General features: G+C 42.1%; 1 protein-coding gene across 37 annotated transcripts in view; it reads right to left on the reverse strand.

Moving 5' to 3' along the window:
* KCNMA1 (potassium calcium-activated channel subfamily M alpha 1) overlaps positions 1-12,438 on the reverse strand; it is a 769,155-nt gene that overhangs the window by 35,640 nt on the left and 721,077 nt on the right. For 25 of the 37 annotated variants that reach the window (XM_037803851.1, XM_037803850.1, XM_037803849.1 and 22 more), the window contains one exon: positions 3,531-3,644. In XM_037803851.1, coding sequence (XP_037659779.1) covers positions 3,531-3,644 — 114 coding nt within the window. Of the gene's footprint in view, positions 1-2,657; positions 2,739-3,530; positions 3,645-12,438 lie in introns of all 37 variants that reach the window. The other 12 variants (XM_037803814.1, XM_037803819.1, XM_037803816.1 and 9 more) reach the window with 1 other exon arrangement.

The following is a 12,438-nucleotide window of genomic DNA, read 5'->3' on the forward strand; positions in this document are numbered from 1 at the left end:
ACAACTCGGCTTTGAATCCAGGCTCTGTCACTAATGCCCTTTGGCAAATACTTCTTCACTCTACATCTTAGTTTCTCCATCTGTAAAATGGGGGAAATAAGAGCAGCTCTTTCATGAGGTTGTCAGGAGGCTTAAATAAGATAGTGCCCGGAGAGCTCGGCCCCTGGATCATGGCATGTGCTCAATAAATGTTAGCTGCCATCATGGTTGCCCATCTGATGTTAAATTTTCTGTTTACCTGCTACATTATGAAAACCCCCAGTTTCCCTCTGCCCCTCTCAAGAAGCACTTAAGACCTTGCTCAAGGATCATACCGGGGCCAAGGGGTGGATTTCCTAACCTCCCTCCATGTACCCAAAGGCATATAGTGGGCCACAGTCTAGTCTTTCTGCTTTGTGAATCTGAGAGTGTAAACTTGGGGTAACATGCAGAGAAGTGTGGCTTCAATTATTTGTAACAGCAGCTGTTCGTGTGTGCATCAACACTTCAAAAGGAGCAGCGTCTTAATTCTTTTCAAGACAGACAACAGGGGAAGGGTTGTTACTAGACTGGGAGGGGAAGTGGCTCCAGGTAGAGAGAGATGAGCCTAGATTTTCAGTTAAAGAGGGGTTTGGGTCATTGGAAAAGCATGCCAAGGCACTAGGCTAGGGTTGAGTGAAAATCCTATGTATTAGCTTAAGTCTCAGACAGAGAGCAGCCAGTGTTTCCCAATGTCTATTTTAGAGAATAAAAAGTATGTGGGATGCTGATAGGTGATTAAAACACACACACACACACCAAAATGTTGTTGTCAAATATGACTGGGAAATAGGAAACCAAAGGATTAAACAACTTTAGGCAAATGTCTTCCTTGTGGAACTTCTACGACTCTTGAATATGCAAATATCAACTGGGATGCTCTAAAGAGATGAAGACTGGCATCTCCTACACAGTTTTAGAAGCTTATTTGACTATGGGATGCTCTGTGTTTTTAAAGGCATTTTCCTGGCTGGTGTAATGCAGAATGCATCTTAGAACAAGTAGGTAAATATCGATAGGAGAAATGCAGACAGGTGAAGTGGTCAGAAGATGGTATGATTGCCAAAGGTGGTATGAGAACTAGAAAAGTCAGAACTTAAGGCATAACTTAAGGTTGGCGTGAACACATAGAAGGTTCTCTTGGCATCCAGAAGACATTCAGTGAGGGACAAGTGCTTCAGGAGATTTCAAACACCTGCTAATCAAACCTCTGCATTGTTGCTTCAGATTTGGGGCACAAAGCCTTTGTTTCCTCTTCCACTGATCACCAAGCAAGATATCCCAGTTAATCAGCAGCACATGAATTCCAACTAGATAGAAAAAGGAATTCCTGGAGTAATGACTGTGAAATGCTTCTGCAGGTTTCCGCCATGGGGATGTCTGGATGAATTGTCAACCAATGGTCTGGACCACTTGTGCTCTCTGGGTCTCTCACGGCCTCAAGGTTCTGAGAAGAGCAAGTCAGAAACCTGGGCTTTCAGCCAACTGCTCTGAACATAAAAAAGACACCTCTCCTACTGTTGGAAACAGAAAAGAGTGCAATACTCTCTGAACTGAGTGAATTTGGTCCTGATAAATTGCTATGTTGACAATAATGCAGTGGTGGATGGTGGACAATTTATTGCTTAGTTTCTAGACACCTCACAAGCAAGATTACTGTGTTAAGAGCCTGCTCTCTTATTTTGAATTATATTTTGGGGCCAAGCAAATGGAGTGTTTGTTTCATCTGTGATTCACTGGAAGGTGGGTGCACCCTACCCCTCTACTCAGCTGCTGCTGAGCAGCACTTCTGCTGTCTCTATTTAGAAGATTGATCCCTGGTCCTGAGACCTGCCTCTGATGGGGGCCTCTCATGGAGTTATTAACCAAGACATGGTGAATCATGGAAGGAAGGGCTTGACAGATGCAGTCACAACAGGAGATCTTTCTCTTCCTGAACCTCCCAGAGTAGGGCTCTGAACCAGCTGGGTGGGTGTCAGAGTGCAGGGCTGCACCTTGGTGGCTGCAAACCTCATCCTCTGCACCCTTCCTGAGACCAGGCTTTAGTAAGAAAGGGTCTCCTAGGAGCTGGCTGCTTTTATGGCTACAGCACCAGAGCTTTTGAGAAAGGGCCTAGTGGGAGGGGGGGAGTGGAGAGGCAAATAAAGTCAGAATAAAGGAAAATAAACAGCTGGAGGGAATGCTCAGTCTTAGGTTTCTTATGTTAAAATTTTTATATTTCTCCTCTGACTTCCTCTGAGAGCTGTGAAGATGTGTCAGTCAAACTGACAGTGTGTTGGAAGAGGAATTTAAGGGGAGAAGGCGGGAGAGCAGGGGGACACATGAAGAAAGAAACTAAAAAAAAAAAGGACCAGGGCAAAGAAAATGAATTAGAGCAAAGATGCTTTGGAAACAACTGCCAGGTCAGATGGGTGTGATCAAAGGTTTACTGATGCTGTGTGGGGGAAAAAATCATTAAGAAAGGCCAGAACAAGACAGTCGATTCCAACCAGAGCCACAAATAAAACACATTCAAAGCAGTGCCATGAGGGTAGCCTTTCCGTTACAGCCAGTAAAATACAAAACAAGCTGATGATAGTTGGAAACACCAACGACAGAACAAAAGAGATACCAAAGTAAAGGAAAACAGTGCTTCTTACCCAGTTCAGTTATCATTAGAATGTGCGTCCCACTGTTTTTTTCCTGATTGACAGATACCAAAGGCAACTTGCCCGGTTTAGCTAATTGGATACGGCATTAAAAGATTGGGGAAAGGGAGTGGAGGAAAGTACAGAAAAAGAAAAGAGTGAGGGACTAACAGAGGAAACATTCTAAAGTAAAGGGACCCGGGACCATTGGAAGTCTGTGACTGTCTTTGGGGGAAGAGGCCAATCAGCAGTTTTATAAATTTACAAATGGTAGCGGGGAGCAACGTGGATATGTTAAAAGTTGGATTCCTTTGGCCAATGATCATGGCCCTCAAAACCCCAACATATTTTGGACCAGATTGGCATTCACTGAAAAGGGGCTTTGGCTGAGAAGTCCAACTGGATTAGCGTAAATACAGAGCTATTTACACATTAGGCCAATGCTTCTGCCCAGTTCCTGAAATGGGTTTGCCTTAGACCTGAGGCTGTATGTCACTGAAGGATTTGGATCACAGAAGCTATACAAATAGAATGCTCAGAAGAGGTGCTTTCCTTGCAAATCCCCAGAAAGAATACATGTACTCTGCCTTTCCTCCCCTTTTCTCTAATATATGTCCCAATCTCAAATCCATCATCTCATGCTGCTTTGACAACTGTGACCAGCATGAAGGAAACTGTCTACTCATTTCAAAGGAAAGATAGATCAGTTTTCCCTTCGGTGATCTGCCATATTTCTACTCACACTTCTCTCTGACCTCTCCCCAAAGAAACCCCACCAGAGCCTGCTAGGCCGAAAGAGCTAGGAATCGGGCCAGCCGCCACACATCCTGCATGGTCTGGAAGAAAGGGCAAAGAAAGCCCCCCGAAGTGGACATTCTTCCCTACCTAGTTCTGTGATGATGGGGATGTTGACCCCAGTCGTGATGGATGGCTGGCGTAACATCCCATGCACTGGGCTGTTATCTGGAGAGGATCTGTCCATTCCTGGAGGTGTGAACCCTAGGGGGAGGAAAAGAGAGGAGGGAGAAAAATTAGCCAAGTGCAACATTTGGAAATAATGAAAGTATATTCAGATTCTCCCGGATGTTACCTTATGAGTCACCCCAGGATGAACTCTGATGAGTTATCTTTTAGAAGGACAAAGTAGGAGAGTGTTATAAACAATTCTAACTCACTGTGATAGTTCTCTAAAAAATCCAGACTCTACACCAATTATTTCATCTTGTTCACAGATTTTGGTTCCCTTCTCCTTCCAGCTACACAGGAGGACTGGACCTCTCAGCCTCCTTGAAGTTAGATATGTCCATGTGACATATGAAATGCCCTGACCCAGGAAAAGTGAACAGAACCAACGTGTAGCACTTCTGGTACAAGTATTTAGTGTCTGGTGCTTGGCTTGCCACCTCTCTCGTTGCAGGCCATGGCAACTGTGGAAAAACAGGTACTACGGAGACAAAGGCTGAGCAGCAGCCCAGGAGAGTCACATAGAACCCCAAAAAGCCTTCTGAGTGACAAAGAATTAAATGTTGCTTAAAGCCACTAAGAGCTGGGTTTTGTTTTTGTTACCACAGCATAACCTGGCCTATCCTGACTGTCCATCTATTATATTAAACCACTTGATTGCTTATCCTCTTGCCAGTGAGTGACTTAAGTCCGTTTTTTTTTTTTTTTTTTTTTACACAATTCTGGCCAGTAGAACATGGGGAACAAATTTGGTTGGGGGCTTCCAGGAAACATTTCCTTGCCCTTAACATGAAACAAATAGCAAGAGATTTTCTTTTAATCCACTGGACATTGTACTGCATGCCTGCAGAGCCTGGAAGTGTGGCAGTCCTCTTGCCACTAGGATGGCTACCAGCTGAGGACAAAGGTAACTTAATGAGATTTGCTGATGGAATGACAAAAAGAACCGTCTTTGAGTTCCTGAAGCAAAGAGCCCTGTAACCAGCATACCTCATGATTTCTTACTTTATGAGGTTTTTCTTTTTGCTTAAGCCAAACTGAGGAATTGTCTTTACTTGCAACTGAAATCATCCTGGCAGATGCACATGTCCTCTGCTCAGGGTGGACCCCCTGAACTTCCCAGTGTGCCCAACACAGATCTCATGAGATGGGTGTGGACACAGGACAATTGGAAAGCAGCCTGCTTGGCTTCAATGTTGGCAGCTTGGGCTTCTTTGTCTCTCGTGCCCCAGTTCCCAGTTCCAAGTCCATAACAGGACGAGCTTGGTCCAACCAACAACTTCGGGTTTCACGAGGGTGAGAAATCATCCCAGCTGAATGACTGCTTCTTTGAGGATATTGCATAGAGACCCGGAACACCTTGGAAAGTACCAAACTCTCTATTTCACAAATGTATCTACCTCACACATTTATTTGGTGAAAATTACTTTTACCAAGTGAAGTATATGGCAAATGGTACCATCAGCTCAACACTGGCTGCAGGGCCAGCTGTTCGCCCACCCCCTCAGAGGATAGACAGGTACACGTTCACATTCACTTTGGTTTCTCTTCTTTGCCCTTGATGGGTCACTACATGTGCTTATCAACAAATTAGGGACTAACAGGTTCAAAGTCACTTGCTCAGCTTCCTAGGACAAAACTCCAAATAGATGATGTAACCGGATTCTTCACTCGCTCTCCAGTAACATGACAAGATTGGTTTGAACCTGGCATTTTGACTATGTGTGAAACTTTACCTATCAGGAATGAAATGACAAGTGCTCAATAATTGCCCGTTGTTTGGGAGGTGCATAATGTATGAAATGCCAGAAAAATGTAAATGTGTTTCCATATTTTCCTTCTCCTGTGTATACATTTTATACCACTGAAAGCCATACTTTCAGAATGAGAAGTTTTATTTACTATTCTTTCCCTGATTACTCTTACTTTTATTCTTTATGTTAAAATGCTGGGAACAGGGCAAGTCATTTTGAAAGGCGGCATAGTGTCCATCTCTCTAAAGTTTGGAATGTGTGCTCTTCAACCACATAACCAAGAACACGCATTTTAAATACTAGCTGTTTTTTCCCCTGGAATAGCAAAGAGGAAAACTAAACTGTTTTCATCAGAAGTTTCATTCAAAGGCATGAAAAACTGCAAGTGACAGCTGTGCAGATTCAGTGGATGTGACGTTTTTGAATTTCTTAAACTTGACAAGTAAACACCTTAAATCGGTAATGCTATATGCATAATACATGGCCTGTATTTTGACATCCATCATCAGACGCTGACTTGAGAAAATACGGGTTTGTACGTCAAGGAATAGCACCCATAAAGCAGGGAGAAATGCAGGTCACAGGGTATTAGGAAAGCTGTATTTCATTACAGAACCTGCAACAAGCCAAAGCTTCCTTTTATTGTATCCTATTTAAAGATTCCATTTTCGGCCATGAAAAGTCTCAATTCCTTTGCATGAAACCTTCATTTAGAAATGACATGCTTGCCTCATCATCCTCTTTCATTTTGCTTTCATATTCCATTTTCTCCTTCAGTCACCAAGCTCGGTTCCATTAGCATCCGCAACTGACAAACCATGGTGGCTGTCCAAGTACAGCTCTCCCCCAAAGGGCCTTCTCTCCCCTACGAGTGACCCCAAGAAGGGGATGCTTTTGTTGGCATGGAAACTTCACCAGCGATGTCTCCTTTTATTTCACTACTTTGAAGTCTCCCATTTAGAGCAGAAGGCAAAGACAAAAGAAATAGATTTCAGCTTTTTTTTTTTTTTCCCCCATGAAAAGGTATGTTCTTCCTTAGAGATCCTAATATGGGGAAATCATGGTTGAAATGGCAAGGCTGACCCAGATTCTCTAAACAACCTTGGAGGGAGTAGAAGCTCTGATCCTTGTGTCGGATGGGTTGGGGCATCTGGCCTTAGGTGCCCTTTGATGGCGTCTAACCTGACTCATCATAGCAGCAGATGATGAAGGGACAGCTCTAAATTCTGTCCAGGTTCCTAATTGTCTTGCCTCCTGCCCTGCCCCATCCCCCCCAACCCCAATGGTTACAGGAGCGGGTATACCTTTAGTTGAACTATGCAAAACGCATTCCAGCTCTGCATATGAAATCCATTGGCACACAGAATATATTCCAGGGATCCTAATCTCTAGCTACAGAATACTGAAAAGGGAGGCAACACTCCTTTCCTTAGTTAAACCAACACTCAGGAAACTAATTTTTAAAAACAACCACTTATTTTGCCAGAGAAAATGACTAAGAATGTTGGCAGTAGAGAGATGGAATGAAAATTTCTCAATCAGGAAAAAAATTAAAATTTAAATCTCATGCAGCATGGAGATGGGGGGGAGGGGAGCCAAGTTTTGCACTAAAACTGACTGCCAAAGACTACCCTTTACTCCTTAAACTGAAGGCCACCCCCACTCCAATTCTAGGTGGAAGATTTAACTGGATTTACGTTACGTTGCATTCATCTGACATGAGGATAATGCCTTAAGTGCAGGCATTCTCACTCCGTTTGCTGTATTCAGGCCAGAGACTGTTTCTATGTCTTTGAGTGGCTTGGGTTCAAATTCTGGCACATCCACTTATGAGTCATGCAACTGTGAGCATTTCCTCAAATCTCTGCAAGCCTCTGATTCTTCATCTATAAAATGAAAGTACTGACTACACAGGGCAGCTGTGAGGATACATGAAATACTGTATGCAAAACATTTAGTACAATGCCTTTTACGAAACAAGTATGGTAGCCCATCTTTATCTAAAACAGGTATTTATTTCCTTATAACAACGTCAGAGTTTCTCTAAAGCCTTCTCTTTTCTAGCCCTAAATTACCCCTTTATGATTTGGGTGCACGAACTTTGTTCATTTGTTTCTGAGACTCCTGAAAGTCCTCAATCTTCCCTGAAATTCTTTCCCAGTATTAGCATCCTCAGTCATATCCTGCCATGTTGGGTTCAGCTGAATGAAATCAGCAGTGGCTGATGTTCTTTTCATGCTATTGATTATTCCAGGGGCTGGAACTACTGGGTCTCTGCCATTGAAGTTACTGGAAGGTTAAGCGCCCCTTAGTTACATGTGCAGGCAAGGGTGTTTCATTTGGGATGGCTTGGAATTGAAGAATTTAGTGCAAACATCTGACCCATTCCTAACAAGTCAAAGAATAACAAGAAAATGATCGTTTCATTTTTCATAACCTCTTTTGGGTACCTGCTACATATGTGCATACATGTATAGCATTCAAGAGGTAGCATGTGGTTTCAAATGAAGAAAGGCCGTGGTTCAGACAGGATCTACCAGAGCGAATGACTAGAAAAGAGTTCCACTGTAAAGGGGACATGAACACATTAGAAAATTAGAAAGACTACATGTCAAGCTCCTTATGGAACACAAAGCAAAGGTAAGAATGTTCTAGATGTAGATGGATTAAGGTAATTGAAAATGAAGAAGAAGATTTGGATATAACTTAATAACAGGTATATTTATTGTGTGCTTACAACATACTAAATTCTTTTGTTCTTAATAATTCTCTAGTCTTATTAATTCTTAATAATTTCTCTAGTCTCAAAACCATCCTATGTAGAAAAATTCTTTTGTTCACGTAATAATTTCTCTAGTCTCAAAACCATCCTATGTAGATACAACTATTTTACAGATGAGGAAATTCAAGGAAAGAGAAGTTAAAGAACTTGGCCACAGGCGGATATCTAGGAAACCAGGCATGGTTCGAGTCTCTTCTAAACCACCACACCATATTTCTTCTTCTTATGTGCCGGATCTGTGCTAAGGGCTTTTACGTGGGCCACCTTATATATCCCTCGTAAAAGCCTTATGCATTAGGGCATGTTAATATTCCCATTTTGTAGATGTGGAAAATACGGTTCACAATGGTCAAGTAATTTGCTGAAGTGTACCCAGTCGTTAAGCAGCAGATCTGGAAGCTGCAGCCGGGCAGCCTGATTTCAGAGTAATTGCACACCAAGCTGCCACCCCTGTGTGGGGGAGAGCCATTTTCACAAACCAACCCTGGCAAGCGAGTCTGAGGCCTGAGCCAGTCTTACTTTTTTATAGTTTTCGCTTTTAAACAATAGCAGAGAACAAACGGGAAGCACTGTAGCGGTGTCTACCTTGCTTTGGCACGGCAGCACGCACAATTCAGTACGTATAATAAATGCTTTATTACAGTGCTTTTCCATGGGGGAAACACAAAGCACTTTCCAAATCTTCCCTAGTTAAATCCCCAAGCCTTGCTGGGGAGAGAGGGAGAGGGAAGTTCTTATCCATCACCTCCGCTGGAATAGATGGAGAAGTGAAGGTAAGTGCCTCTTCCTTCAACCCCCAGGGATTTAACATAAAGGAACCGGTTCAAATGGTGGGCCAAATTATCTTTTATTGTGTGCATATAAATGATGGTTAGAAATCCATATGCTACGTTAATCTAGGGAAATAAATTAGTCCGAGTCATCTAGGTTTGCTGAGACAGGTATTCAATATGAAGTTGTAAAAGGGAAAGATCACTGTTAAAAATGATCCATAAAGACATGTTAAAATCAAGAGAAACATCTCATATTACATCACCTATGAAGTAAATTAAATTTCCTGTTAATGCCAGGGGGAAAAAAAAATCCCAAAGCCAAATGTCAGCTGAAGTGAAGATCAATAAAAATGTTTTGATAAGTAAATGCAACAATGCTATTTAACACATGATTGGCAACTACTGAAACATAAATTATCCAAATTTCCCAGCGCTGCTTATGGGAAAATTATGCAGATTAGAACCTGATTAGGCTTATATCATGAGACTCAATTTGGACTTTTAATCTATTAAGCTCCAATAAATGAGGCATCTGAATAGCTCCCCAGAGCAACTACAATAATAGCCATAGCATTCATTTTTGCAGTATGTATTCCAACAAATTCTTCAGCAGCTGAAGTAAAGAAAAGTCTATGTATAGAAGCAGAATTGCTTTTTAACTTGTAGGGGAAAAAAATCCATGAGAACAGGGGTGATTTGGAAATAGATTTTTGGAAAAGACTGCAAGACAGATTTGGCCAAGGGGAGAAAAAAAAAAATCAGTTTAACCTTGTAATATTTTGTCACAGTAGTTTTCAGTGGCTTCCCACAAAGGTGGAGGCTTGGAGTCAGGAAGGCCAAGCAGCTGACCAGTGTTGACTCAATAAAAAAAGATTATTTACCAAGGCTGCCCAAAGGGTCCTGCAACTAGACACTTTCTACGTAGGAGCCTGAAGTAGCAGCAGGCCCCTACAGTGTGCTGGAGGTCAGTGTTGGGGAGGGAAAGGGGGAAACTCCCCTGTCAGTTTTGCTTTTGACTGTGTGGTTATCTGCTTTATGCCAAATAAACCCTGCGCATAGGAGAGAAACCAGAGCTGACAAATGACTTCTGCCCTGAGTCTAAAGACAGAGCTTAGATATATTGTAAGTAGACAATTCTGTGAAACCTGAACCACATCATTGGATCTCTTTTGCCCCTTTACCAATCATTCTATGTTAGAGATGCAAGCACTCTGAAAATCCTCTAATCCATCCCTCAGTTTTGCAGAAGAAGAGACTGAAGGTCAGAGAGGAGAAGATACTATATCCAAGGTCATGGAGCTGGTTAGTGGCAGAACCGGTATAGTAGAGTTGACAACTGTGGTTATCGTCCACCTTTGACTCCACATGAGGAACCCAGTCCACAGTGCTCGGTGGGGGGCCAGCCCTGTCCCCACTCTGGCCACAGACTGACAACATGAAGCCAGGCGGTCTGACTTCAGAAGGCCAGCAAGATGGTCCTCCATCATCCTGGCCACACCACTGCTTAGAGGTGGGTCTGGGGCTGTGCCTCCCCAGGACATTGTGTAAAAGTTGTTAAAGAGGCTGTGGTTGTGAAGCCAGAAAGATGTTAGCATGGGGCTGCTAGTGACCATTTAGCCCACCACAGGGTGAATGGAAACCGGGCAAATGAAGCCAAGAGATCAAGATGGATCTCTGACATCATATAAGCTCCTGTATCTACACTTCACTGAAGCCAAGGGTACCCCAGTTATATCAGTAAATTCCTTTTATATTTAAGCCTCTTTGAGTTGGATTTCTATCACTTGCAACCAAACTGTCCTGACTAATACAGTAACTGAGAAAAATCTCTGTCCTTTTCTTGGTGAAATGGTTCATGCATGTCTGACTTTTACTAAAAATCCATGATTGCATCTTCATTCAAAGTTTCCTGCTCAATTCCACTGGCCAGGGACCAGACCTAGGTACATAACCACCTTCTCCACTTATTTCTATTTATAATAGGTAACTGACGTTTTTACTGGTACATTTTGATTAGCATGTTGGGGAACTGGCTCTATACCCTGTGTAAAATGTTTCATCCTTCTTAGAATTTGTTTTGGGTCTGAACCAAACCCACCAAATTTAACCAAACTCCCAAACAAAAACTCTCTATAGCTATTTGCCCATTAAGCATCTTAAGAAATATTCAGCACTCAGACAAATCTCACACTCATGAGACAAATATATTTGCAAGAGTTGTTTCTCCAAGCAACAGTCTCGTTTGTTAAACAGCTGACTGTCTAGTATCTGTCTCCCAGAGGGGTTGGTTATTGTAGATGCTTTATTTTAAAAAAGTCCCTTTAAACAACAAAAGAAGGAAGAAAGGAAGGAAGGAAGTTAGGGAAGGAGGAAGGCAGGGAGGGAGGAAACAAGGAAGGAAGGAAGGAAATGAGGGAAGGAGAGAAGGAAGGGAAGGAAGGAAGGAAGGAAGGAAAGAAAATAGCTAGTCACAACTCGAACACAACTGAAACCCACAGATTTGGAAAGAAACATTACCCGGTCTAATGTCTTCATTTGTCCAACGGCTCATAGTGTCATAGTAAATTTCCCGTAATTTCTCAATTTACTCTTGACCCCCTCCTATTTCATCTTGCAACTTAAAAATCAGACATACTTACTTTGGATTTATGAAAATGACATAAAATTTTACACACCTTTTGGCCTAAGCAATTTCATTTCCAAAAATACGTGAACAGTTACAATTTCCTTAGATAAAAGAATTGGCTACAATATTCATTCATGGTTATTAATAAAAATGTTAAATTGAAAACAACATGAATATCCAATTTTAGGAAACTGATTAATTACTCATGCTTCCCCTAAAAATAACAGAAAAATACATAATGACATGGAAAATTGGTCATGACAAAATACTTGTGGAAAAATACAGGTTACCAATTAGTATGTTTAGTCTATTTATGAGGGGGAAAGCATTTATAATCTACAGAAATAAGTCTAATATGTCAGCTTTCTTATGTCTGAGTGGTAAAATTATAGGTAATGTATATTTCCTTCTTTTTGCTTACAGGCAGTTGCTAAGTTTTCTAAAATGAGCATGGTTCACTTGTGTGATGGGGAAAAATATAAAAATTATAAATTGAAAACAGAAAAAAAACCCTGGAAAGCCCAAAACCTTGAGTGAGCTCTGTGGGCTGAGAACAATTGGTCGATATGGTGGATGGACACAGTTTGTTAGGGCTATAAAGATTCTAAAGGTTTTTTGAGCAGCCACCTGATATTGCAGATGGTGAAGTTTAGGCTCTGAGAGGGGAAGTGACTAGTCCAAGGTTACAGGGTAAATGGACTTTAGAAGAACAGGGCCGAGAAAGAGTTTTCACAGGTCCAAGTTCACTGCTATCTTCCCTCATACCATTTTTTAAGGGCCACTCACAATCTCTGAGAGAAGGCAGCTACGTGCTGATGTGGTGGGGAAGAGCTCGCCAAAGCCCACAGAGCTCTGGGTACAGTTAGGGGGGAGGGCAGCCAGGCCTGGTGCCCCA

The sequence above is a fragment of the Choloepus didactylus genome, chromosome 15, assembly GCF_015220235.1.
Source record: "Choloepus didactylus isolate mChoDid1 chromosome 15, mChoDid1.pri, whole genome shotgun sequence".
Lineage (NCBI taxonomy): Eukaryota > Metazoa > Chordata > Mammalia > Pilosa > Megalonychidae > Choloepus > Choloepus didactylus.